Source organism: Hyaloscypha bicolor, assembly GCF_002865645.1.
Source record: "Hyaloscypha bicolor E unplaced genomic scaffold K444scaffold_50, whole genome shotgun sequence".
Taxonomy (NCBI): domain Eukaryota; kingdom Fungi; phylum Ascomycota; class Leotiomycetes; order Helotiales; family Hyaloscyphaceae; genus Hyaloscypha; species Hyaloscypha bicolor.
In genome coordinates, this window is record NW_020194552.1 from 308,754 (window position 1) to 335,288 (window position 26,535).

Genomic DNA, 26,535 nt, shown 5'->3' on the forward strand with positions numbered 1-26,535 from the left:
CACAAGCGTACGGGGTTCCGTGGGAAAGCGAAGACACACAGACTTCAATATTGCATCATCCATGGCGATAAGGATCTGTTGGGAGGCAATTGATTCCTTGCATAAATCGAATCAATAACTTTACTCCTAGCCAAATACAATCTGTGTCAAGGAAGAGGCAACAGGCGGTGAGGTTCAGGGGTCGATAGTCGGCTTGTTCGGTGGATGTTTAAACGGTTTGGTTTGATGTTTGGCAAACGGCGTTTGAACGGCTGACCTGCTTGCCGTTCTGAGTTTCTATTTTCTGGCCCAGCGGTCACGAGCTGTGCATCATGGAGCCTTCAGGTTTTTTGTCTTACGGCAACAGCGGCAGTCAAAGGCTGAGAGGATTCGAGATCTCGGATGCTGACCGACGCATACGTCCTTGGGGCGCTGGGCGTCCCGCACCACGGTATTTTCGATGGCAGGCAGTGATGGCTGAGGCAGTCGCCGGCATCCAGGCCCAGCCTGACCAGCATCCTTTGCGCGGAATTATGCAAGCCTGTTCAAAAGAATGAGCGACAGATGCAGCTTGTGCAGCGAGGCTGTGACCACCAAGTGATGTCCACTCGACGGGTAGAACAGGCGGCCAATCAAGGGGGCACGGCTGGTGGTTGGACGCTGGTCAGCAAATGGGGACATGGTGCTGGCGACACAATTCTTCTTTTGCCTGGATGAGCTAGGCCTCAAGCAGTGAGGGTGCAGAGACGGCCTCACTCGAAGAACGGCAGCTAACCAGTAGACGCCTAGCTCTCTAGCTCTCCATCCCGTGTCTTACCCGCTTGTCCCACTCTCCGTTTCTTCTGCAAATCATCTTCAGTCTCGAAGTTGAATCCCTGCTCCGTCTCGCTCTGGTTTTTCCTTCTGCCGCCACCAGAATGCGTATTACAGCGCCACCGTCACATTCGACTGGGGCCCCCCTTTGAATTTGCCAATCGACCTCGACGATCGTGCGTCGAACAGCCTCACTTTGTGTGGAGTCGGGCACTGATTGGTCTCCATATGGAAAACTGGAGATTCTCGAATGACACCGTGTGGCTCCAACTCGACAGGGCTGTCGCATCGGCTCGGGCGCAGCGGCGACATTGTTCTGCTGGCCGCCCCTGATTTGCTGAGCACTTCGGCTTCCATCGTCTTGCAGTGCGTCTGGAAGGATTGAAGCGGAGATTGGCTGCCAAACCGTTTGGTGGCGATCCTACTTTGCTTGAGACGATGACACATCACGATGCAGCAACCAATTCCCCACCCATGCTCCATTGCTCTGGGCCTCTCCAATCCATCCCTTGGAACGATCTTCAGAAGATGAAGGAACAGCCGAGGAGGCCGTGGAGGTCGTGGAATGGAACCGCCAGGCGCAGAGGGCTCCCCAACCAATCACTCAGCTCAAGACACGACAAACAGGTCGATTACCCGCATTGATCGCTGGGAGCCACGAGGCAGCTTGTGCGGCAAGTGCTCAAGGACGGCAGCATCACTGGTCTCATGGTTGATCTGTGGTTGGTCTCAGATGTCTTGAGTCTGACTGCCAAATTCATGCGAGAGCCAAGCGGTGCAAGGCGACGCCTGATGTCCGCTGCTGGGGCCTGCTCATCGTACTGAGCGCCACAGAACACGCAAACAGCCATGATCTGTGACACCCAACCACTCACAGACGCTTTCGGTGCCTCCTACCACTCAAGGATCCATGCTCATGGCATGACCCAGCAGCAGGCTGCAGCAGGCGTGGTGCAGTCGCAGAAGCTCAGAAGTCAGAACGGAGCATCAAGAGGGTTGTGCCGTGTTGGCCCGTCCCACACGCACGACGCCCGCCCTGCCCAGCCCTGCCTGGCAAAGCACAGACAGCGAATGCCTTTAGGCCATGCAACTATTTTGAGCAGGCTTGTGACTGCAGGCTGGGGGAGCGGGCTCTGAATGCAGGTTGACGAGTGGGTCACAAGTATTCGCGCAAATTTCTCTGGCCTTGAGGGCGTGTCTTTTCGGCTTAGCTTCTCGTCTTAGTTTTCTGGCACCCCGGCGAACTGCTTCGTGAGTAATTACTTGGCTCAATCTTAGTGGGAGGACTGGGCCCCAAGATGATGACCCCTTCCGTGACGGTTGGAGCCCACACCTGGGTCCATGACCCACTCCTGGGCCATTAATCATATCCCCTGCTCTGGGAAGCCTCGTCGCTGGAGCCCCCCCAGTCAAAACGATTGTCGATATGTAAACCCGCCGTCCGGCCCCCCGCTTCGAACCTCATCTCAACCTCCCGCTACCATCAACTCACCACCACGACGCTTCCTGCTTCGCCATTCTCCCTCATCGTCGCCTTCATCGAACTCCTCCACTACATCTCTACCTGAGAGCCTAGCCTCCTCTTCGCGACCACTTCTCCATCAACACCTCGTCGACCCCAGGCACTCGCACCAGCTGTTAGGATTCGCTCTATCCAGAGGTCAAAGGCCACATTTTCTTTCTGTTCTTTGGACCATTCCACAGGATCCCATCCGTAGGACTTGAACTTGGTTTTCATTTTTGCCATGTATAACAATGGTCTATTGACACCGCCTTCAACACCACCACCGCAATCAGAACATCAACCACAGTGTCCGCCACCTACACCCGAATCACGGATAGGTAAACACCTTGGGAAGTCGCTGCAGTTGAAGGGGATACTAGGGACGGGAGCCTACGGAGTTGTGTACTCCGCGTTCGACCACTGCACCCAAAATTGGTATGCGGTGAAAGCCTTGAGCAAAACCAATGCCAATGGAGAACCTTTGGATAGAAGACAGCGGGAATTCCAATCCAGGGAGATCCAACTTCATTACTCAGCCTCAGCACACCCTAACATAGTTTCCATGCTCAAGATTTTGGACGACCCAGATTGCACATATGTCGTTCTGGAGTACTGTCCAGAGGGCGACCTTTTCTCCAACATTACGGAGAGGGGAAGGTATGTTAGCAATGACAGGCTTGTCCAGCAAGCATTTCTCCAAATCTTGGATGCCGTGGAACATTGCCACCGTTTGGGTATCTACCACAGGGACCTCAAGCCGGAGAATATCTTAGTCTCCAACTCAGGAAACAAAGTACTCCTTGCAGACTTTGGGCTTGCAACCACGGACTCCGAGTCAGAGGACCACGGCTGCGGATCGACCTTCTACATGTCACCAGGTAGGCCTTCTTGTTCACTCCTCCCCCCCCTTTACCCACTAACCATTTTTATTTTCATTTAGAATGTCTGGACCAATCTTCAAGGAAGCCATCATACCGATGCGCTCCCAACGACATTTGGTCCCTTGGAGTCATTCTTGTCAATCTTACATGTGGCCGCAATCCATGGAAACAAGCTTCCGCTGAGGATTCCACATACAAGGCTTTCACCAGGAACCCAGATTTTTTGAAGACAATTCTCCCCTTGTCTGATGAGCTGAACGAGATCCTTGGCATGATCTTTGCCCGCAACCCAGAGGAGAGGATCACCGTTGGCCAGCTCAAGTACCGCATCTCTCAGTGCTCCAACTTCTCGGCTCCACCCCAGTCTCAACAACAGCTCCCTACACCACCACACTCACCCTGCCAAGTTGCATTCGAACCCGAATGTGCTTCACCATCACCTATTTCTTTCGACTGTTCCGACGACGGCTCCATCAGTTCCGACGAAGGATCCTTAATCAGTTCCTGTTCAACTCTGTCCGACAACACCGATTCCGATTCCGGCTACGAGTCCATGGAATCAGAGCCCTACGAAATTGTCGACCCAGCAGTTGGACAGCCCAAAGTGCAACGGCCCGTTGAACAAACCCCGTTTTCGCACCAGGCATACGTTCTTCCTTCCCAGCAGGAATACAATGGAAACCCGTACGGAGTTCCTCCCAAACCAAGCCTTTGGACATACCAGACCCAGAATTGGGGACAAACCTATGAGCAACAATATGAACAGATGCATGCTGTACCTCAACATGTCCATGCTGTTTATCCCTTTTGCCAACCTGCCCTTTTCTCCTCTCCTTACCCATTTGCAAGAGAAGCGGTCTGGTAGAGAGGTACTCCCCTTTCCTTTATAGCGTGACTGGTCTCGAACATGTTAGTTCTTCTAGCTTGCTTCCATCAGCTTCCGCTTGGGATACTCCGGACAATCCAGTGGAAAAACAGGACACTGGTTCCGTCATCATTCACCCCTTTGGACTCTTCGCCCCATTTCAAGGACTCCATGGACATAACCACTTGAGACGCTGTCTCGGTGGCAAGCACGGCAATCCATGAAGACTTTAATCGCACCATGGCCACTCACAGCCAAGGACATATGTACCAAGGCAGGCAACACTGCCCCACATCACACTGCCGTGGACGGCACCAAAACCACACCAAAAAGCGAAAGAAAGCCCTGTCTTGGAACTTCTTCTTTAAACAGATCATGTCGTTATACAAAAACCTCCTGTACAGACTTTTATTACATATGTTCTCTTCTTCATCCAAGCAAGGCGCACCGGATTTGCAGCGTTAAAATGGCAGGCTATTTCTTATGAAAGACGTTGGAAATATTTTACAGTTATTCTAATTATCTATTTTTTCGTTTGCTTTGTTTGGCGTTTAATTTGGTCCAGAGCTGGCACGCTCTGGCGGAATGGGAGGCTGGGAATATCTGAAGCATTTTGTGCAGCGTAATAGAACGCTTGCATTGGAGTCTTGTCTTTGGGCTAGATGTCTCGATCTTGTTGCACGTTTCTTCTACCATATATGTTTTCTACTTTCGTTGAGAAGAATACCCGATGTGTGTTGTGTTGCAGGCAGATTCGTGGTGTTTTGGAGCTGGGGAAGATACCGGTAGACGCTTGTCTCGATGGCTTGGAGAATTTAGACGCTGCATTCGTGTGGTTGTCACTATATACGTTTGTAGGTCTCTTGGCCTGCATCAATTTTGGGTTGGAAGGGAGGACACATGGAAGGAAATGGGCTCGGGTTGTACAGGTATCGAAGACCATGAAGATATGAACCGAGACTCCCTCGAGCTCGATGTTGGCACGAAAATACACTACCAGATTCACATCTACCTCAAACAACACTTGCCTCATGCGCGTCAATCCATCTTGAAAGTGATATTCGGTGATTCTCAGCCATAACCCAATGATGTCAAGAACGTCATCATACAATCAACATCAAACCCCCCCTTCGATGCCAAGATTTCGGTACCCAGGATACCAACCTCGTATCTCAACTTTACCCAGATTCAAAATGCCAACAATTCCGGGCTCACTTACCTCACGCCTCTCGTGTCGTCTCTTGTCATCCCACACCACCAGCCCAAACAAAAACAACAAAATAATATCTCACGTCCCAAAATCATAACACCTTCTTCACCGCTCCGCTCATTCCCCTGCCTCGTCTCCCTTCACCAACCATTCATATTCCAGAACTCAGCACGGGAATTAAACCCCATCCCAAATTACGATGCAACCTGCATCAGCCCTCTCTCCCTCCCAACCACTGCCCCCTCCCTACTATCGCAACCATCCGTACCCAAAATGCTTATCAGCGCACTTGATAGGTTGTCCGCCTTCATTGGATGAGGAAGCAAGCCTCCGTCCGCCTCGTTTCGCCTTACATTTCCTTCCCCCTCCCCGACCTGCCACTCAGCGGCCAGCGAACGCACACCACCTCCCCCACCTCTCACACACATCTACTTAAAATGCACAGCGAATTACAAGTGCAGGCAGGGGATGCGGGAAAACGTGCGTCCGTCCGGGATTGAGGTGTGCGTTGCGTGGCAAGACTGAACTTGTTTTCCTTGTTCCCGCTGCAGAAGGTGGTGCAGCGATGCAGATGCGCGGGGCTGGGAATGGAAGGCTGGGGAAAAGTGCGATTGGTTGGAGGTGAGGGAGGGGGTGATTGGTGGAGGCGATATGTGGGTTGCAGTGAGGAGGGTGAGTTGCAGTGATGCTCCTGCAGGATGGCGGATGAGATGGATGATGGCCGAGAATGTGCAGTAGCAGTAGGGCAGGCTTCGGTTGGATCGGGAGACAGCGAGTCAGGGCTGAGAGGGAGAGGTTGGATGAGTTGGTCAGCTGATGTGGTGGACGCTCATTGCTTAGGTGTAGTGACTTCCTAATTTGGTATCTTGGGAGTAGGTTGAAGTTGGAGTTGACTTTAACTCAGACTTTGGGACCGGAGAGCCCGTACCCCTTTTTGGGACTGCGGTAACAGCGGGAGCTACTTGGTTTTCGACAGTAAAAATTAGATCAGGGGTTAGTCGACGGCTTCTATTTCTGAACCGTGGTTACATTTTAAAGCTATTTTGCAGGAAACTCTTGGAACATAGACGGTGCGACCGGAATAACCCATTAGGCCCCAGAGTTGAGTAGAACGATTTGTCAATTGAGGAATGGGATGAAGAAGAGTTTGGTTATCATGAGTTCAACACACAATGCTCTTTGAACTGAGTCAGCTTTGTTGAACGAGGCTTCAAATCTAGTGACTACCCAATGTAACCATGGCCAGAGAAGGGGAGACATTGTATTTTCTCGTCTGACGAAATTGCACGTAAAGTGCGTTTTTCTGTGGAGTTAGTGTTCAGCTCAGGAACACTTTTGCAGTATCGGCTCCAATGAGACCAGGAGCCGCGTAATCCATGATCTTGGCTTCTTACAGTATTTCAGCCCATTTGCATGTCGTAAGGCGGACAAGCACCGTTTGGGTACTTCCCGTCGAGAAGGCTACCACAAGGTCGGAAGTGGGGCCTCCCTCGCCTTAGCCTTATCAAATACAGCAGCATCATCGTAACACATCAACCTCCTCCGAAGCATCCGACATGATCAAGCATCCACAAAACCCTCGGACAAATGTCCATCTGCGCTGAATCGTCAGCACACAAAAATCTCCAACCGTCTTACCCTCCCCACTAGTCAATTGACTTCTCACCCCTCGTCTCAGGGCCGCCGTACCTGTAAGACTTTCGGCGAGGTCAGAAACTCAATCCCAGTTCCAAGACTTGAAGATGATCTCACGCCTTCTCGTTCCAACCACTTGCAGCCAAGAATCGCAGCTTAGACTGAACTCAATCATCCTCCAGAAGTTTCTTCGCAGCCAGCCCCGGAAACCATGCTTCCCGTTCGTCTGCACATAGCCTAGATGCATTTCCAGTGTCGCCTCTACCTGCCAACCTCCTAGAAAGTCAAGAAACCAGCCAAGTAGTCAAGATCGTTGCGCACGAGGAGCTTCCCAGCCCCCAAAAGTAGATCCCAGAAGCCGCCGTCAAACAAGCTGACGAAGTCAAACGTGCCTTCTGCTCCTGCCATTCGCCTGCTCTCCTCTTCCTATTCACACCGCCTGTTCTCGCGATGATCTGTGCGAAAGTAGAAGCAAGTAGTGTAGGGTCACGGCCTCACGCAGTAGAACCAACGAAAGGGCGACAATGCGAGTTCCAAACCCGCAGCTGTGGGTGATCATCGCCGGAACCTCGGTCATCTGTGCGCAAATTCCGAATACCTGCGCCAGAAATAGGATGCCTCTGTGCACTGTGAAATCACATCACACTCGGCCTGCGTACAAGGCATGAAGTTTTCCTCGGCCTTGGGATGAAAACCCGCAGATTACCGGTGTGCCGCCTCTGAATTAGGGTTTGCGGTCAAAGCGCAAGGGTATCGAAATGTCCAATTCGGTAACTTCCAGACCACGAGGTCGCTGTCCCAGCGCATTGGTCAGGTCATGATTTGGGTGTGTGATCAACGGCGACTCGCCGTTGGGACTCCCAGCCAGACAGACATCGCTGACGGGAGTGAGTGACAAGAATGAAGAACCAACAATCCGTCAGCGCTTTCCTCTGCATCCAGCCAGCCCCTCAGCTTATCGATAGCAAGCTGCCCCTGCACCCCGCTACTGTGCTGTAAGTATCCTGCATCCTGACACGACTCGTGGCCTTGCCTCCCTCGGCAGAGATCGATGTCAAACACCACGCTATCGAAACGGCGTCGGCTTCCTCCCTCCATCCAATCCATCGTCTCAAGCCTCCACCACGTTCGATTTCTCGAATCGATCGAACACAGATTCGATCTGCGGTGCTTTAGTCACAATCCCAATCCCCATGGCTGCTCATCCCTCCTGTAACACCACGAATAACACCACTTGTCACCTCCCGCTTCAGTACAAGGGAGGGGTTGGGACCTCGTTTGAACTGCAGATCTCATTCTCCTCCAAGTGACATCCCACATCACTCCCGTGTCCCCTAGTCCATCTCATGACATTCCTGCCCTCGGAAAATTCCCAAAACATCGATTCCCATGGAACATCAGACATGGCTTACAGATGGCTGGCTGGTGAAGGAAGGGAACAGGGTTCAGTACATTCGTAAAGAGGCCTGAATGTCAAGCTCTCTCCGAAGCGATGCAAGGGAGCATGCGGTGTTGAGGCACGGACGTTGGAACATGCCATGCGACGAAACTTGTTTTTTCTCAGTCCTCTCATGCGGAAGTGAGGTGGTGTTTGTGAGCTGTCATTTTTGAGGTGGGGAATGAGGCCCCGTTCTGCCTTAAGAACGAGGTTGATCATGTCGAGGGCGTAGGAGATGGTGAGCATGTGACTTTGAAGATTTTTTTTTCGTAAATGTTGTCGTCCCGTGATGAAGTCTCAATATCCAGGTGAAATAATGTGAAGTGTCGAGAATAAGGAGGCAGGCTTGGAGAGAGAGCATTATATGTTGCGTTTGAAGTCGATTCCGAAATCGACCGAGTTGTCACGTGATATCCACGTGATTTGCGCCCAGCAATGTGCTGTTCGTGTTTACAGCCAGAGGTCAGATGAGAAGAAGGTAGCCGAAATTAAGTTTAGAGAACGCGAACTTTCCCGAAGAAGGTATTCACTTCGACAAAATGACGCCTTCCCGAAGCTCCCGTCTAGGTCCCATCCTCTATTAGGTTGGATAGGCCTCACTACCACCGCTTTCGGAAGGGCGTAGCAAGTCGAAGACCTCACCACACTTGGCTACCCTTCATCTGGGTCATAAGCTAGCCTACATAACCACACACTCCTCCAATCCTTTTCTTCTTCTTCATCGATCAGCACACTCCATTTTCTCCACTATTGGCAAATCTCTTCCTACTTCATCACCGCACTTTACAACGATATTTTTTATTGCACTGAACACAAATACCAATATCTGAAGCTAAGACGAAGACTAAACAATGAACAAAAACATCCCAATCGATCGCTCAGTCGCCCACAACGCCTCACGATCTTCGCTTCGCATTGCACCGCGGCGGAATCGGTGCCCTCTATAAATCGATGAAACGTTTTCACTTGGCCCCGATGTGCCTTTGGGCACGGAAGCTGTGTGTACGTCTGAGCCGAAATGTTTGTGCCTTCCTCTTGGTCCGAAGAGATCTCACCTTCGAGGTGCCTCCCAACGAATTGAAGATTTCCGGACAAGTCCACCACCGTTCTGAGCCCCTGCATCTAGTCTTAGATGGGTGCTCCGAGAGGACATTGACAAAGAAGCACGATAGGATTTTGAGGAAAGAGCTGAGAGGACACACAACGTGACAAGCAAATCTTGAAACTCGAGCGATGAGGGAAACCGGTGCAAAACTGTGCTGGAAATTTCGGCTTCGGGAGGCTTTCAAAGTGGGCCGGCCCGCTGATACCACGAAAGAGACTCGAGAGAGATCTTTAGAATCCTTGGGTCCCAGGTTGGAACGAGTACCAAAAATCACGTGACTGCAGAAAGAAAAGGGGTCTCGCTAAGCACCCCCTTATTTTGACGACGTCGCAATCTTCAGAATGAAAACACAGGAAAACTCGGGCGTAAATATGCTGAACTTGCAGCCGAATTCATTTAAACACGAATAGAAGAGGTTCTGTAGATTCACAAGCTTCGTTGAGATAGATTCCTGGGTAGGTTTAGAAATTCGAGAGAAAAGGTCGTAGACGATGAAGAATGCATCAATTCTACTACTTTTGTACAATTTGACATTGTCGGCGCTTGCCTGGGGTGCAACGATGATGTTTCGTGATTTTCGAATAGCCTTAAAATCGTACAAACTACATCCTAAGCTATAATCCTGCATCAGAATTGCCTGTTTCGTGCCAGTGTCGATTCTCCCCCTTTTCAGGAAAGGAATCAAAATGCACTGAACAGTCAGTCACTGCTGTGCAAGCGCATTGAGTAGCAATCCCTCCCTAACTGTTTTCCTCACTCTTGCGATGTTGAGGTAGGACACGCCTGCTAAGACTTCATGTCGAGCATTGAAGGGCTCTTGGGATGGTGATATGGCCACCCGGCTTCACACCATCGAGAACTCTCAATGCATACCCGAGGTATAAAAAAAAGCCACTTACTCCAGCACTTGGCCAAACCCTCGACCTCATAATTCTCATCATGATTACCAGCAATTGCGTCATTTCGGCTCAGGTTGCGCTGTCTTCAAACCAGCTTTGGCTTGCCAAGAAGTATCCAGAGAGCATATCATCTGGATATAAATATGGTTCATGTCAGTTCATAGTCTCCTGATTTACCCCAGTGAGGTGCCTTAGATTTAAGTTGACAGCTTTGAGAAAAATTGGAAGAGGCAGCTCCATCCAGGTAGGATGGTTCCTGGTTGGTAAAAAAACACGAGATGGTATGCTATCGAAAATTTTCAACACTGAGCGAGGACTAAATCAAAAGTTGGGTGGTGTGAGGTTTGGTGCGAGGCTCAAACTCAGGTTGCAATTCCCGGCTCCAGGGAAGGGTATGAGGTATGAGCCCAGCATCCTAGGGCAAACGGGTAGCTTTTGGCACAGATGAAATTGACCATTGCAATTCATATTTCTGGAAGACAATATTGTGCGTGTGTGCGTTTCGAGGTATCTTAGTACTCGCACAAAAAATAAACAAATCTGCAGACATGCAACATAATTCGTGGCTCAGTGCTACTGAGCTAACCGCGCCCGGTCAACTCGCCCGGTCTCGAACGACTCAGACAGATGACAGAGAAGCGCGAGTCTATCCTCAACACGAAATAACGAAGCAACCACAAGACAGAACAGATTGGTGCAAATACAGCTGGTTTCAATTGCGGGTACAACCAGGTAGAAGAAAAGATATGCACTTGCAGAACAGTTAAAGGCTATACTTCACGAAGTACGACCAACGATTTCGCCAAGAATTTCTTCATGGTGGTCACCGCCAGTTTCTAGATAAGATGTCTAGAATTTGTTATGCAGTAATCGCAATCCACATCGCCGACCAAGTCACCCTCCCTCCGCCAAGCTGGAAACATCCGCTGAGAATCCGCCGTCCTCTAGCCCAAGTCTCGAGTATCGCAACCCTTCTCTTGCCCCAACTGAGAGGGTAAGTTGGAGTGAGGGCGCCCGTTCCTTGACGTCATTGACGTGGGCGAAGGGTGTTGCTTTGTCATCGAATCCCTTCGGTCTGCATCGTCGGAAGACCCAACTCCAATAACCTAGAAGCATATCGTTTGCTTGATTCCCATATCATCGACCTTGTGTTCGTGATATGGGAGCTGGGTATTGGGCCGTCCATAGTGATGATCCTAGACCGTCCGATTGAGACTTTCGACAACTCGGTTGAGAAAATTGATGGGTGTTAATAAAGCTCCACATCGGTCTGGCCTCAATCATCGGCCATGAATCATATATTATGAAAGAATGTCGAACACTGCCAAGAAATACCAATGATCGGTTACATGATTTGATATCATAATCCGGATGGTCGAGTAGATTGATGTAGGTTCCGTGTATATCGTGCTTCAACCTGTTTTGGGCTTTCGAATGATGACCTTCGTGCCTTCCAACTGCCAACCAACTCCATGGGCCTTGGTCAAGGAGTACCACGTTGAGTTGGTGTATTCTTCCAGGGCAGGCAAATCAATGCTCAGGTAACTTCGTCCAAGGCACTTCAAAGCCTGTTTTTTAATCCCTTCTTCAGCAAATTCCATGAGTTTGGCCTTGTGCCCATCCACGCTGCGTCGAATTCTCCAGAACATGAAGTAATTGTCATGAGCCAGAGCTTGTAAAATCGCGTCGACCTTGGCGTCGTGAAGTCGGTACTTCTGCCTGACCACATAAGCTTCAGCCAAATCATTCTGTCGACAGGCAAGATCCAAGACCAGATACCCCACAAACTCCTGAAGCTCAGCCTTTGAAAGAGGTAAGATCGCGTGCATTCGTTTGAGTAGGTGCAGAATTGCGGGGTGGTATGACTCCATATTTTTCACCAGTATCGACAGGCGGATGCAGAAAATATACGCTTGAATCGAGAAGCTGTCCACCCTGCCCGAAGCCACAATTCCCTCGCGCAGTTTTCGCATTGCCATCATTATAATTGAGAGGTCCTTTTGGCCGGCAGCGTCAAGACTCGAGTCAGTGTTGCTGGGTCGCACTCCTGGGGTCGAAGGAGGAGGTTGTTGTGTCTTGCCGTTTTCGGTCGAGAGGCTCAATTGCCCAAGCCTTCGCAGAAGCTCATCGGCTTTTCCAGCAGCCGAGCAGAATGCCATGTATCGCTCGACAATCTTCGTATAGTATCGCTCTTGTGTCTTGTAGTCCAGAAGCCTGTGTCTCGTGTCAGTAACAAGCACGCATCTGCGGTCGCGGGGCTGACCTACCTGTTGTCGCCCTTCGAGGGCAGGCCGATGACCTCGAGAGGGTCGACATTGACAGGTTTCAATCGACTCCATGGCCCTGGGTTCGAGCGGCCACCGCGCGCCGACATTGAAGATATTCGAGGACGGCGTGGGGGTGGATGGGAAAAGTTGGAGATGACGGTGATGCAGGAACATGTGAAGAGGCCACCCAAATTTGTCGCCTCTTCAAGCGCGTCGCCGAGGTCGACCCTTCCAAACTCGCTCCACAATCCTCAACAAATTTCATCGTGGGTAGGCTTCCATATAATGCCTGGCTGTGCCTTTCTTCTTTCTCATTTGCATTTTCCTTTCTGATCTCACAACGTAACAGAAGTCTTTTCCTGCCCGTACATTTGCTGCTCGCAGTGCCTCCCCAAAAGCTCCTCTTACCAGATCCAACTGTCTTCCATGTCAGTCCGGCAAAGGAGGCCTTCGGCAACCGAAGTCATCACAGATGCAGCCAAGAGCCTCGAGAAGAAGATCGAAAGTGCTCTGACTGTGCTCTGGGATGATCTTCCATCATGGCAGCAGGACAACCACTACATTCAGTCCGGGTATCGACCCGCGTCCGCGTCTTTCAGGAGGTCTTTTGCCAGCTTGGGCTATTTGCACAATGAGTCGGTCAACATATACTCTCACTTTGTCGGAGCAGTCGTATTCTCGGGCTTGGCTGTTGTCTTGTATACAGCGATCAAGCCAAGATATGACACTGCGGCAACGTCGGATATTTGGGCATTTGCCTGCTTCTTTACTGGAGCTGCTTTGTGTTTAGGGATGTCCGGAACGTACCACACTATCTCGAACCACTCTCCAATTGTCAGCAGAATGGGAAATAAGCTGGATTATGTTGGGATTGTCTTTCTCATAACTGGAAGCTTCATCCCAAGCGTATTCTATGGCTTCTATTGCCATCCTCATCTGCAGGAGTTCTATTGGACCATGGTATGATCCTCCATAATACTATACACATAGCCCAGTGATTAATCTTACTTTCAGATATGCTCAATTGGCCTTGGATGCGCCTGTGTTTCCATCTTTGATCGATTCAGAACCCCAGCCTGGCGTCCATACCGAGCTGGGATGTTCGTTGCAATGGGTCTCTCTGCGATCTTTCCAGTGTTTCATGGTCTCGAGCTTTACGGGGCCGACGAGATGCGTAACCGCATAGGATTGACTTGGCTGGTTCTGCAAGGGTTCTTGTACATCATGGGGGCAGGTCTATATGCTGTAAGTTCACCCGGGTCGCCTGCCAAGATGGATCTAATTTTCTCAGGCTCGCTGGCCCGAACGATCATGGCCAGGCTCTTTCGACATCTGGGGGAGTTCGCATCAGATCTTTCATGTGCTTGTTGTTATGGCTGCAGCATCGCATTTGTACGGCTTGCTGAAGGCGTTCGACTACCACCACGGAGCCCTGGGCTTGAAATGCTAGACACCCTTGGGTCCAGAGCAAAAATAGAATAAAATCCTGAGATTTGGTCGGATTGCCAAGAGACGCACATGCTGCACACAAAATCAAATGGATCCGCGTGTCAAATTGATCATGCACAAGTTCTCGTTGACCTCGGTCAGCCTTGTTAAGTTAACACGAGGCTGCCGAGCGCAGCCACACAGCCTCGGGTGAGCCTCGGTTCATCACGGCATCCGGAATCTGGGGAAGCTTCAACCCCAACTTGCCGATGCTCATTTCAACTCACCACACCACCTCACTTTGCAACCTCCGCATTCTCCTTTCAATATACAATTGAGCTGTAGCAGCTTTATTCCAACATGGCTCAACGCGCTGCCCAAATCGCCGGCCACCTCAATTATCCCAATGGACTCCTCGCCGGACAAGTAGCTATCATCACTGGCTCTGGGCAAGGAATCGGCGCTGAAGCAGCTCGTTTGTTTGCGAATGAAGGGGCCAAAGTCGTGGTCTCAGACATCGATGCAGGTACAGCACGCCATTGCCAATAGGAAGTCGGAGACTGACTGTGATACAGAGAGAGCCAAACAGGTGGCCGAGAACATCAACAAATCAGGCGGGAAAGCAATCGCGGTCCCGGGGGATATGCTAGATGCTGAATATCTGAAAACTCTAGTGAAGAAGACCGCAGAGTTTGGGAACGGCAAGATCCACATTATTGTCAACAATGCAGGGTAAGCGTTGAATCCTTTGTCAACTTGTTCCGCTTTTAACAGCTCTGCAGATATACTTGGGACGGGGTAATCCACAAGGTAGAGCAATTTCAATACCAGCTCGGTCTACGCTACATGGCAGAGGAATGGGAGATCCTAGACCTCAATCTCGAAGAAGACCATGATGCTGATCTCGTCTCGTGGCCAGATGACCGATAAACAATGGGAGAATATCATAGCCCTGCATAACACCGCACCCTTCAAACTTGTCCGCGAAGCCGCCCCCTACTTCCGCGTCACAGACGGCGAGCCCCGCTGCATCATCAACATCTCCTCCACCTCGGGCGTGCACGGCAATGCAGGCCAGGCAAACTACGGTCTCGCGAAGTCGGGCATCAACGGGTTGACGAAAGTCATTGCGAAGGAATGGGGTCCGAAGTTTGGGGTCAGGGCGAATTCGATAGCGTTCGGGCATATTTTGACACGCCTGACGGCTGCGAAGGAGGAGGGTGCGTTTGTCACGACGCCGGATGGCGAGAAAGTTGCGCTTGGTATCCCGAAGGGGACGGGGTCGCTGAAAGACAACGCTTATGCCGATATCCCACTGGGTAGACCGGGTACGGCAACGGAGGCTGCAAACAGCATTCTTGCTGTTGCGAGCCCGCTATTTGGGTACATTACTGGGCAGGTCATCATGGTCACCGGAGGTAGGAATATGTAAGGAGCCATAAAAACTGTTCTGGATACTGCCACTTCCTGCAAATGTGTTCTCCCGAGACAGCCAAGCCCCTACTGATTCCGCTTTTGGTCTTTGCCCCATGATAGTAGAATGAGACTTCGGGTTCAAGGCCATCCACTCTTGAGTTGCCATACGTTGGCAAGCGATATCAAGTGATTCCACTTCTACCGTCGTTCCTTTGCGTCGCCATTTTTGTTTACCTTCACTCTTGCCACACACTTTACATTTAGAGTCGCTGCATATTGCCCAATAACTCATCAACATTAATTATGCTTGCACCTATATATTCTTGGCTTCGACCTACCTTCAGTTTCTTCATCTTATCATCAACAAAATTGCTTCTTCACACAACTTTATTTATATACCCCAACCAATACTTCAAATAACTTTAATCTGAGCTGCAGAGCCACACGAGAGCTAAGTCACCATTCTCAGTACGAAAAACACCTACAACGCCAGCCTCACATTCTTATGCCCCTCCCCCCCAAAAAGTGCGTCTTCGAATTCGACATCTGGCCGTGACATTACCAGTACGGATCCCAGGAAACATCTTCTTACATGTTCACATCATCTCAGTCGACATTCCGCCTGTAATACAACATCCCATTCGCCTCCACAACAAATCTCCTCATGTCAGCCCCTACTTGAAGCTACTCTACCCACCGGCGGCTGGTCTCGCTGGCGCTACATGTAAGATCTCCTCGTCATTCCAAGACACCACCCCATAATCAACACTCAGAACTCTGGTCAAGCTTCAACAAAACCCCATTCGAGACTTTCTCCGTACAGAACCCACCAAATGTCACCGGTCGACAGCTGCACAGCAGACCGTCTCTGCTCGGAGGGGTTTCCATCCCTCGAGTTCGATTGATTTCAAATGAGGTGGTATCTGTTTGCGTAGTAGGCCGCACGCATGAAGAAGCACTACAGCGCGGCGAAAAGCAGACCCAGGCCCGTACGGTGCTCACATCGACCTGCGATTCATCCACGGCAGACTTATCAACGGCCCTCTCTCGGGTACGTCTGATGGATCGGTTACGAGCGAGTTATGGGTCACCACCCGAAAGCGCTTTACATATAAGCTCAGGCTATAGAACGCTGGAATCTTGAAGAAATCATCATTAGCTCAAAGCAACCAGCAATACCCGCCAAAAGAACAGACGAACCTCTCGCGGATTTGCAAGCATAAGCCAACGTCACCGGGCATCTCTGATCTCAGCAAAGCTCTCGTTACCAGACTCACCGGCGCTGTAGAAATCGCCTCGATCGAAACCCCACGCCGGCACCTCGCAGTCTCGAAGGCATCATAGCATCCACTTGCCTCATCCTTGCTCTACGACACGGCTACCAAAGTTAACATAATCAGCGGAAGCTGCAACCTCTTCCTAGCTGAAGCATTGATTGAAGGCAGTTGGTTCATCAGTCAGTCTCAAGTAACTTCCCCAGCAAATTGTATAGCCCACACACCAAACCAAAGTTATGCAATAGAGGAAGAGGCCTTGGGTCTATCCTAACAACCAGCAGATAATACGCAATAGCTCGTTTCCTTCTATAGCCTCTCCAGCCCCACCTCTCCAACCTCTTTCAGCGCTCTTGGAGGGTCCCGCGATCCTTCGGTGGACGAAAAATGCAGCTTTTGCTCTCAATTCTCAACTATCAACCTTCGCGAGTGATCTCCAAACTAAAATCGTTCCGTCAATGGAGACGTTGCCAAGATTTGGGGATTGACGGCAAAGAAATCCCTCATCCTAAGGGGTACACAGTGACAGCAAAGCAGCACGAAGCCCTCCCTACCAGTGAGCCAACTAGATCATTCTCGTCCCCCACTGGGGAGCCGAGTGGTGAACCGGCCCCGCTGTTACCAGTCACTCACACTAGGATCATCTCATTCTGCCACCAGGAACAGGCCCAGAGTCTATACTTACACGGAGATGAGAATGGCGGGCACATCTCGGCATGGAAGGCGAGCTTGCGAGGCAAGGAAAACTCCGGCCTCGAAAGCAGTCACTTCTTAGCCAAGCCAATCTGTGTCTCGAGTATCAAGGATGTCATAACTTTAAGCGTTGTCAAAAATGGGAATGTGGCTGATATCTTTACGAAGGGAATGTCGTCTGATCGTGGCGACTAACTCATTCGTTCGCTCAGTATGAAGGATGAAGCTTAGACTTTTTGGCCATCTTTCGTCAGAGAAACTGGGAGCAAGACGAGGGGTTGGACTCCAGCGCTATCACTTTGGCTACTCTTGGGGGGATATGCCGCCAATCGCAGAGAGAACTTCCTGCTCTGCAGGATATGCAGAAGTTCATTGCTTCTGAGATCAAGGAGGTAAGGGCACAGAATGCCCTTGACGTGTATTCATTGCCCAGCGAGACTGGTGCAGCTAAGTTGTACTCAAGGTTATGTTGGCGTATGAGGAAATTCTCAAATTGGGCTAAGCTCCTCAAATGGAGGTGCAGAGGAAGAATAATCCCGAGTTATCTTCCAATCCGAATGGTCAAACTGGGTGCAAGGAAGAAAACACCGACATCCAGCACGCAGCACGGAGGGGCCCGCGTATCGACCTTCATTCTCGAGTCTGGGCTGGGAGAGTATTACCCAGATGAAGATTGAATACCTCCAGGAGATCAGGGCGCCTCTACCGGAGATAGAAGCGAGCATCTCCCGAAGAATAAAAGGCGTGCAGAGGGATATGGAGGAGATGGCGCATATTTCTCGCTGTGTGCTGTATGGAGTGGTACACAAATATCCATTTCAGGCTGCGCGAGTGAATCGAGGAATGGATGGTGTTGCAGTGGACGGAGTGCACGACCCTACACTTGAGTTGAGCCACAGACGCTTGGCTCCAAGAAGTCAAAAGAGCACCCCCGCTCACGATGGCCAACCACCAAGAAGATTAACACTCGCATTCCAAGAGGGATTGCTCTGCCAGAGATTAATCCATGACAACCCGCGAACAGCGGGTTATATCTACTAGGACTCTTCTGAAAGCTCGTCCAAGGTGGAGATGTGACTCCTATGAGGATATGAAGGAGACAACGAGGTACTCTATGATAAAAACTTCGGTGTCAATGAGAGTATTGGGAAGCAGGATGTTGTTCCACTCGGAGGTGCCACATCGATGCCGGGGATGACGAAGGGGACTCGGATGACGCAAGGAGAGGGAGTTGATCACAACAGGGAAGAGGATAAAATCACCATTAATGATACCGACGATGACGACGAGCCGGAGGTGACACGGACAGCACAGAGAACAAAGTCGCTGGCATCAACACGCCTTCTCATATTGATGTATCAGGTAGCACAGTAAAGGTTGGCATTTGCTGGAATGCCTGCCATGGCAGCAGTAGCAATAAACACTGCCCCTCCTTGTGCCTCCAAATTTGAGGAGGCAACGACGGATGGCGAAAAAATCAGCATCGCATTTCCCAAGACGCAACAAACTTGAGGTGTGACCCCCCGTTCACCAATACGAGCGATTCCCTAATCGGGGCCCCCGATTCCCAAATCGGACGCTACGATTAGGGAATGGGAGCTTCTTTACGAATCGGGTAATATTTGGGTATTGGGAACAAAATGAAGATATATTAAAGACACTTCACCCATACTAAGCTTTACTGTCCATGCCTCCCACTACGTCTAGATACTCCCATAGCTGCCTTAGCCCTTTTTGGTACCCTCCCCCCCACTTGATTACCTGATTCTCCTCTTCCAGCTCCATTCTCACGTGCTTGCTCTCTAGCTACTCTCTTCTTGGTTTTCTCAGATGCCCTACCAGCCTTTTGAACTAATGCAATTGATCCACGGCCATTTCCCAAAGCAACTGACTTTGGTAAGGTAATCTTGGTCCGGAAGAACGAGCCCCTGGAGCAGTAATATCAAAATATTACCCCGCCCATAAGTACGCTAACGAGGCGTACGTGGGGATGGGGATGAACGAAGGGTTGAAAGAGACATATTAGAAGTGAGGTAATCAATTGAGAGGTATATCAAACCAGTGGTTGTGCTTGGAAAGTTAGTGTTTGTACCGTGAACTGTGTCTAGGTAGTAAGGGAGGAGAGGCCCCATATATATTTAGGAGCTCTGGAGAAGTGTCTTTGCCCCTATTATTACCTCCTTTAATATCTTAAATTAATAAATTAAACTATGACCGATAGAATCAAAATATGAGGTGTGATAGAGTAAAGAATACAGGGCTGAATGAGCTAGTAAATAGGGGGAATTCAGCTCCTTCAGCCCCGATACCGAAATATCGAGCGATTGGGAATTCGGGCCCCCGATTCCTGAATCGGGGGCCCGAATCGTAAAGAGGCTCCCATTCCCTAATCGTAGCGTCCGATTCCCTAATCGGGGGCCCCGATTCGGGAATCGCTCGTATTGGTGAACGGGGGGTCACAGAGGGATATGGAGCGCAGGAGAGCAGGAGGCGGGAGGGCTCAAGTGTCAAGTAGAAGGGTCACGGTACATATGTGCGGTGTTGCCACAGTCTTGACATTCACATACTCCCTTCCTTGCCCTCTCTGTTCCTCCACCTGATTGTGTCTTGGCATATCAGAGGCTGGTGGAATGCTGTCATGAAGCCGGGAGAGTGGCCCTGGATGGCGGAAGTGGAGTTGGATGTATGGTGGCAGGAAGCTTCAGGCACTTGAGCGAAGGTGTAGGCGTTGTGGACATGGGTTAGAAGACTTCTTGGTATACAGGAATTTTCTAGACGAAGCGGTGATTCTGAGGAGATGAGGGTAGAAGAAAGAAGGAGCATCGTATATATGCCATTGCCTCAAAGTGGAGCAGGGGATCAACCTATTCAATATCAAGATTCCACTTGTCCGATTTCTGGTTTTGGTTCTGAGCAATCCGAATTATGTCCCTATGTCCCTATGTCCCGAGCAGGTGTTGGAGCTATATTTCGCTTAAGCCCCCTGTTCTCCTGCAACCGAAGTCGCTTCTCAGGCGATCACATGACACGAACTTCATTTAGAGACGCATTTCACATTATCAGAGTCCAATTGCAGTTAGATGCGAAAGTTCCAATTTTGTTCCTCAAAAGAGCTAGATACTTTGAAGTGAAAATGCCACATAGACTCCTGCTGATGATATTGCTCCTCGGTCCACCTCGTGGTCCTTTCTCATTCCCTCCAAAGACTCCTCCATCCACCCAGCTCAAATCATGACTTAGACATAAGTGCATTGAACTGAAGAAGAGCTGGGGACAGAGCAATCAGTCAATACCTGATTGTTCTGCTTGATATCGATGATGGTAGCCCCAGTCGTGCCAACAGTAGTCGTCCCCTCGAGCGCAGAGCAACTAGTAAAGGTGACAGATCCGAAGTCAGCGAAGGGAACCAACGAACTGCCCGACTCATAATCCTCAACAATCCACTCAGCATTGGTCTCGCAGAGGCTTCCCAACGAACCCTCGTTGCTGAAGGTGTGGGTGACAGTCTTCCCGGTGGAGACGTTGGTGACGGTGGCCGTTCCACCTGTCAAGCTGGATGCCGTGACTGTGACTTTGATGGTATTTCCGGCTGCGAGCGTGATGCCAGAGAAGTCGTACGAGTAATCGGGATACCATTCATACCAGGCATCGTAGGTGACAGAGCTCCCGGACTTCGTCCAGTCAATACCAGTTTGCAGGATCGCTGTCCCGCAAGTGTCGCCGTCAATACCCACCCAGGCGGCACCGGAGCCGGTGGTGGAGGGAGTTGGGACGGTAAAGGTTCCGGTGACGCTCTTGTAGCCACTGCCGATGAGAACTGCGCCAGCCCAGTTGGAGCTGTATTCTACGAAGGTGTTGTTGCTGCTCTCAGCCTCCGGGCCGGAGGAAACACGATTGATTGGTTTCCCCTGTGTTCGGGAATTGGCTGCACGCTTTGCGTGGCCTGCGAAACGTTTGGCGGTGTTGGGAGCAGCGACTGCTGAACCGGCCAGGAGAAGGGTGCTTGCAAGTGTGAGGATCTTCATATTGATTGGAGAAAAGCTTGAGCTGAAGGACTTGAAGAGGAGGAGGAGGAGGAGTAGGAGCAAGCGAATGAAATGTTGGTATTGACTGCTTGAACTTGAAAGAGAAGTACCGAGCAAGATATGTTTATATGTTTATATATACAAGTACTACCCTGGCATTCGAAAATAAAGGATCTACAGTCAGAACTGTGTTCTAGCTACCTTCCACATTGAGAACAAAGTCACCGTTATCATGAAGGAAAGTAGGTATTATACCTGTTCGGTCCCGAACAGCCTCAGTTGAGTGATGTGCACTGCACAGCTGGCACACACTCGAGGCTTTAGCTTCAACACTCAGCGCAAAAACGCTGTGTCATATACTACTACCTTATCAGGGCCGCTTGACTTACCCGGCGGTGACCCGAAGAAAGGAAGGAGAAGAAGCAGAGTTGGATGCAGGCTCGATCAATTCTTGCTCTCAGAAGGTCTTTCGAAGAGTGATTGGACAACCTGACTGTGTGCATAAGATGTGTTGTGCAGATCACCTTCCTGATCTCGGGGGAAGATCCGGTCCATGCCCTCTTCGCAAGGACTACCCCCACTAGCAAACAGGTACACGGCATGGAGGACTTCGACGGAACGCCAGGCCCACCAATCAATTGCGCAGAAGCTTATATTCTAGCTCGCGGTCTGAAAAAGAAGCTCGAAACCCCTGCACAACACCCCGCATTGAAAAGTGGGGGAGATAGCAGAATCTGGGCCCTTCGCAGCAAAGCCTGAGGTCTGTGATCTGGCTCTGCCGAGATTACTAACTCTATTCCTCCAGCAACCGGAATGCTTAATAGGTTAGATATTATAAGATCTAGGAACAGAGATAACAGAGAAGTAGAAGCGAAGACCGACGGCGTACAACATTATTAAAGTTTGAGCCCGCTGAAGAAGCTTATCGCACACCTGTCGATCCCTCCTCTTCGTCTGATGTGCGAGGAGAGAAGCAGAAGCAGGTTCCAATTGGTCTTTGCTGTTGATGACTGCCGAAATTAATGGGCGGAGCAGGTGGTGGTCAGAGAGGGGGTTGTGGCGGTGGATGAGTGAGGTGTGTGGGTTGCGCTGACACATGAACTTAACATGCACCTGAAAGATGCTTGAATCAACGACAGGCCCTGACCGCGATCGAGCCACCTCCTTGGCATGTTGCGCCATATGTTATTCCTTCCACGGTCCCTGACCCGTTATGCATTGGCTCATGCCATTCAGAGATTGTCCGAAGAGCCTCGGACTGAGTGAATGGCTTTCGCATCCATAAATACCTTCCTAATTGGGACATCGGGCACCCACTTCACCACAATGTACGGAGACACTTCCAATACCAAACTACCATTCAAAACCGTTTCTTGTTTTCATTGAATCCTCTGGGACTCTCAACTTCCTTATTCGGGAAGAACCAGCAGGTTTGTTTTCTGGAAAGTCCAATGCCAATACGCGGATGGCGTGGTGCGGCATGTCTCGGCCTCGTGCCCTGCACGGATATGGATAAATGTAGCTGTCCTGTGGATTTCCTGCTAAAGCCCTAGAGCGCGGGTACAATCCATGAATTGTGCCATGAATCCACGTCTTTCCCGAAATTACAGCCTTGCGGTGACTTTGTTGAGGTTCTGGACCTGACCGATCTTGCGAGCGAAAAGGGGGGTGGGGTGTGCTCCAGTATCTGCATACAACATGCCTTTAGCGACGACCGGGACCACATATGGTAATGATATGCTTCGTAGCTTCCTTTTTTGATTATGTCTTTGGAATCAGAACTGTTATGCTGGTGAAGTGAGGAAGTGTTGGGGACGGCAACGAAATCATGCCATGTGGATAGTGCAGTGTGACCATTCGGTTTTTGTAATGACGTATCCCAGTCATCTGTAGGGCCTGAGCAAAACACGGATTCCGAGGTGATAGGTGATGGAAAAGGGTGTTAGGAATCCCCGGATGTATGCTTCCTGTGGCGAGGAGAGAATCCTAGCATCTGCGAGGGAGTTCGAAGAACACTTCTACAGTAGAAGCTGTTCTTAGAAGAGTTGAATAGAGGTGAAATGGGAAATGTATCTCAAATATGTACAGATTGCCAAGCCGTCATACAGGAAACAATCTTACTTACCAAGATGCTGGAAATGACCCGTTAACCCGGCAGAATGGCACTAAATCAATTTGAATAAATTCCTCTGTTAGGAACAGGGAATCAAGGACCTATACTAAATCAATTATATTAATAGTCAACCTGATGACTTAAAGAGAAGCGTGGTCTACATCACCGTGACTCGAATTCTCCTTTCATGGAGCACACGCGATCCATTGGAAGAGTTTATCGATGAGGTGAAGGAGCTGGAGCTCAGCATCAAGGAAGCTGTCACAAAGCCCCGAGGCCGAGATGAAGATATAAACAAACAGGCTGGTGAATTGACATGGGTAATGCTTCAGGCGGAGTTAAAGACGCTTTCTTCTTTCTCTCAAGAAATCAACTGAGTATCTGTTGTTGATTTAAACTAACAAAAGTGGAAGGCTGCAACCTTCTAACTGCTCAGCCGCTCACAAACCACACTCTCTAACGAGAGACGTGGTTTTAACTAGCTCGACACGAAACCTTGTAGTCTGGGATTTTCCAAGCTTCCTTTGATTTCGAACCTTGCTGTCAAGGAAGAATATGCGGTCAGCTTTTCGTCGACTTACCTTAACTTGCGACGTTTATTCTTTCCAACGAGTAACCCCTCCTTTTGAAATATATTATGCCTGGTAATTTCAAGCCCATATCAAGACAGAGTAAGTCAAATTGGGTTATTAGAGGCAAGCTTTGCTAAATTTATCAATTCCAGACCTTCAGGCGACTTAACGCCTCCCGGATCCTCCTCGCTATCTCGTCATTCTCACTCTCCTGACTTTCGACCTTGTCACATTATGAACTTGACTTCTCGGGGGAATTTATTACTTGATCATTGCATTCTAGGATATCGGTGCCTATAGGAAAGCACATTATGAGATCAGTCAATGATGGCAACCCCTTTTCCTGGGACTCGGTTTGGAGAACTTCATAATACTCTTAGACTCAAAGAGGGCTCCCTACATCTGCCTCTTACTGGATGTCAAACGCATTGGATATGAGACTTTCCTCTTCCCACCCCAAGTTATGCATCCCTTTATTTGTAATATCGAAATGTGGATACTCGCGATATCATGAAATTAAATGTATCATCAAATGAGCTTCCAGACTCTCGTGGCATCTCTCCCTAAGCCATGACTAAGCTTGCTAATCTTACTCGCCTATTTAAATCCATTCTAATTTAAACGACCGATCTTGAGTACAGGCTTGCCGTGGTGAATTTACTCGTGGCACGTGAGCTGCCACGCGTGGTGGTGCATAAATATCTCCCCCCCTTTCAACTTTCAGCGATCTCGTTCGCTCAACACCACCCTGCGAGTCGAGCATCTGAACTCTGACAACAACCTTGAATAATCGAAAAGATAAGCAGCCCGCCGGCACTAAAGTTGCTCGACCTGTAAGTACTCTTTAATTTACTATATGCCCTTGCTAACATTGCCTTGATTGCCAATATGATGAAATCTCGCATTACCAAACCGGCGCCGAAGGCTTGCTTCATGGCTATGCCAGAGGAAGTCCTGGCTAGGATTCTATCCTATGCTTCCACTCATGACGACACAATTATACCCGAACAGTTGGCACCCGGATCTGCAAAATTCTCTATCCAGGCCGATCCTGCAACTCCTCTCGGTAGCGGCTACTGCCCAGCCTTAACCAGAAAAAAGGGTGCACTTCCTGCCGAGTTATCAGCCTTAGACGTTGCCAGAACTTGCAACACCTTCCATAATGTTGTTGACGGAGACAAAATGTTCTATGCCAACAACACCTTCGAGTTTACCAGCACGCAGTTCCTCCTAAACTACCTTGTTGCGCTTCCATCCGAACGTCGAAATGCCGTTCGATCTCTCAAAGTCAAATATGACTACCATGGTGTCCCTGTTGCCGCATTCATTGTGCTTGCGGTTTGTTATAGACTTGAACACCTGATACTCGACATTGGAGGGATGACGAACTTTTTCAATCCTGGTTTGACCAACTTCAGTCAAGCTCCGGGTTATGCGCAATTGATGGCCTTGAGGGGACTGAAGTCGGTTAAGCTGGCATATGGAAACAAGAGCTGGACCTTGATCGACGATATCCTCGCCCGTATTCCTCGTGCTTGGGTGTCGCAAGAGAAAGCAGAGTCTGAGAAGGCGGTTCTCCGGGTCCTCAAGCAACTCGAAAATGATATTAACCGGGCCACTACCCAGCCTCGAGCTCACGGCTCTGTCGCTAGAGGGGTATTGAAATATGCTATGAGTCAGGCAGCAGTCAATGCGTGGGGCGACACTATAAATGGCATGCTCACACCACAAGGACAGGCCACAACTGATCTTTTCAACAATAACAATCATAATATAAACCAAGGAATTGCCCTCTCGGTGATCCCGGCCGTTCAGCCACCAACTCTCTCAGAGACGGATCAATGGGTGGAAATGGATCGTACTAATCTGGCATCTTGGGATGTCTGATCGATCTCTTCGACTCCTTCCTTGATTCTCTGTTGTCGAGAAGCCTTCTGCTGTCAAGGTCTCACCGATGTCCAGGACATACGGTGAAAGCACCTCTATTACATGACTACAGACGACACCTCGGTTACTTTTCCTTCTGTAAGTTTAGTCCAATGTTTCATCAGATGCGAAGCTCACCGCGAAAAGAGGAAGCTAACGTTGGCAATTCCAGAAAACTACGAGACGGACATATTTCCTCAGCTCACTTGCCACTCGTCGCCCTCTTCCAATTCTCGGTTTCGCCCTTGTACAATTCGCGACCTTTACTTTTCGATATGATTCAGGGCATATGAGCATGTCACTCCTGGGACAAAACATGCAACGGAAGTACAGGGCCTTGATAGTTGCCTGGCGTGGGCCGGCACTAAAGAACTCTCAGCAAAGGTCAGAAACTTACGTTTGATCTCTGCTCTGGCCCCAGGGACATAATAAACATACGTAAGATGAACTTCTACTTATCTCAGAAGATTCTGCCACTGCTTTGACTTGCGA

At 49.9% G+C, this 26,535-nt stretch overlaps 7 protein-coding genes across 7 annotated transcripts; 4 read left to right on the forward strand and 3 right to left on the reverse strand.

The window, feature by feature from the left end:
• Nucleotides 1–2,558: 2,558 nt before the first annotated feature.
• Nucleotides 2,559–3,577, forward strand: K444DRAFT_501543 (kinase-like protein; the record flags this gene model as incomplete). Its single annotated transcript, XM_024873349.1, has 2 exons — nt 2,559–3,174; nt 3,237–3,577. Coding segments are annotated over 2 exons (957 nt in total), but the record flags the coding sequence as incomplete, so codon positions are not given.
• A 6,560-nt stretch (nt 3,578–10,137) lies between these two features.
• K444DRAFT_609709 (uncharacterized protein) lies at nt 10,138–10,417 on the reverse strand. Its single transcript, XM_024879625.1, has one exon. It carries the CDS (start codon nt 10,390–10,392, stop codon nt 10,225–10,227), a length of 168 nt encoding a protein of 55 aa, XP_024740398.1. The 5' UTR covers nt 10,393–10,417; the 3' UTR covers nt 10,138–10,224.
• A 1,324-nt stretch (nt 10,418–11,741) lies between these two features.
• On the reverse strand, nt 11,742–12,703 carry K444DRAFT_641320 (uncharacterized protein; the record flags this gene model as incomplete). The annotated part of the gene is made up of 2 exons (XM_024884610.1): nt 11,742–12,543; nt 12,597–12,703. The coding sequence occupies 2 exons, from the start codon at nt 12,701–12,703 to the stop codon at nt 11,742–11,744; spliced, it is 909 nt and encodes a 302-aa protein (XP_024740399.1).
• A 319-nt stretch (nt 12,704–13,022) lies between these two features.
• K444DRAFT_522554 (HlyIII-domain-containing protein) lies at nt 13,023–14,046 on the forward strand (the record flags this gene model as incomplete). Its single annotated transcript, XM_024874217.1, has 3 exons — nt 13,023–13,556; nt 13,611–13,841; nt 13,888–14,046. 3 exons carry the CDS (start codon nt 13,023–13,025, stop codon nt 14,044–14,046), a joined length of 924 nt encoding a protein of 307 aa, XP_024740400.1.
• Nucleotides 14,047–14,258: 212 nt separating this feature from the next.
• K444DRAFT_609712 (NAD(P)-binding protein) lies at nt 14,259–15,576 on the forward strand. Its single transcript, XM_024879626.1, has 4 exons — nt 14,259–14,550; nt 14,600–14,756; nt 14,807–14,834; nt 14,944–15,576. The coding sequence occupies exons 1-4, from the start codon at nt 14,385–14,387 to the stop codon at nt 15,454–15,456; spliced, it is 864 nt and encodes a 287-aa protein (XP_024740401.1). The 5' UTR covers nt 14,259–14,384; the 3' UTR covers nt 15,457–15,576.
• A 4,902-nt stretch (nt 15,577–20,478) lies between these two features.
• Nucleotides 20,479–21,527, reverse strand: K444DRAFT_609713 (uncharacterized protein). Its single transcript, XM_024879627.1, has one exon. It carries the CDS (start codon nt 21,430–21,432, stop codon nt 20,644–20,646), a length of 789 nt encoding a protein of 262 aa, XP_024740402.1. The 5' UTR covers nt 21,433–21,527; the 3' UTR covers nt 20,479–20,643.
• A 3,478-nt stretch (nt 21,528–25,005) lies between these two features.
• K444DRAFT_626580 (uncharacterized protein) lies at nt 25,006–26,004 on the forward strand (the record flags this gene model as incomplete). The annotated part of the gene is made up of 1 exon (XM_024882671.1): nt 25,006–26,004. One exon carries the CDS (start codon nt 25,006–25,008, stop codon nt 26,002–26,004), a length of 999 nt encoding a protein of 332 aa, XP_024740403.1.
• Nucleotides 26,005–26,535: the final 531 nt, after the last annotated feature.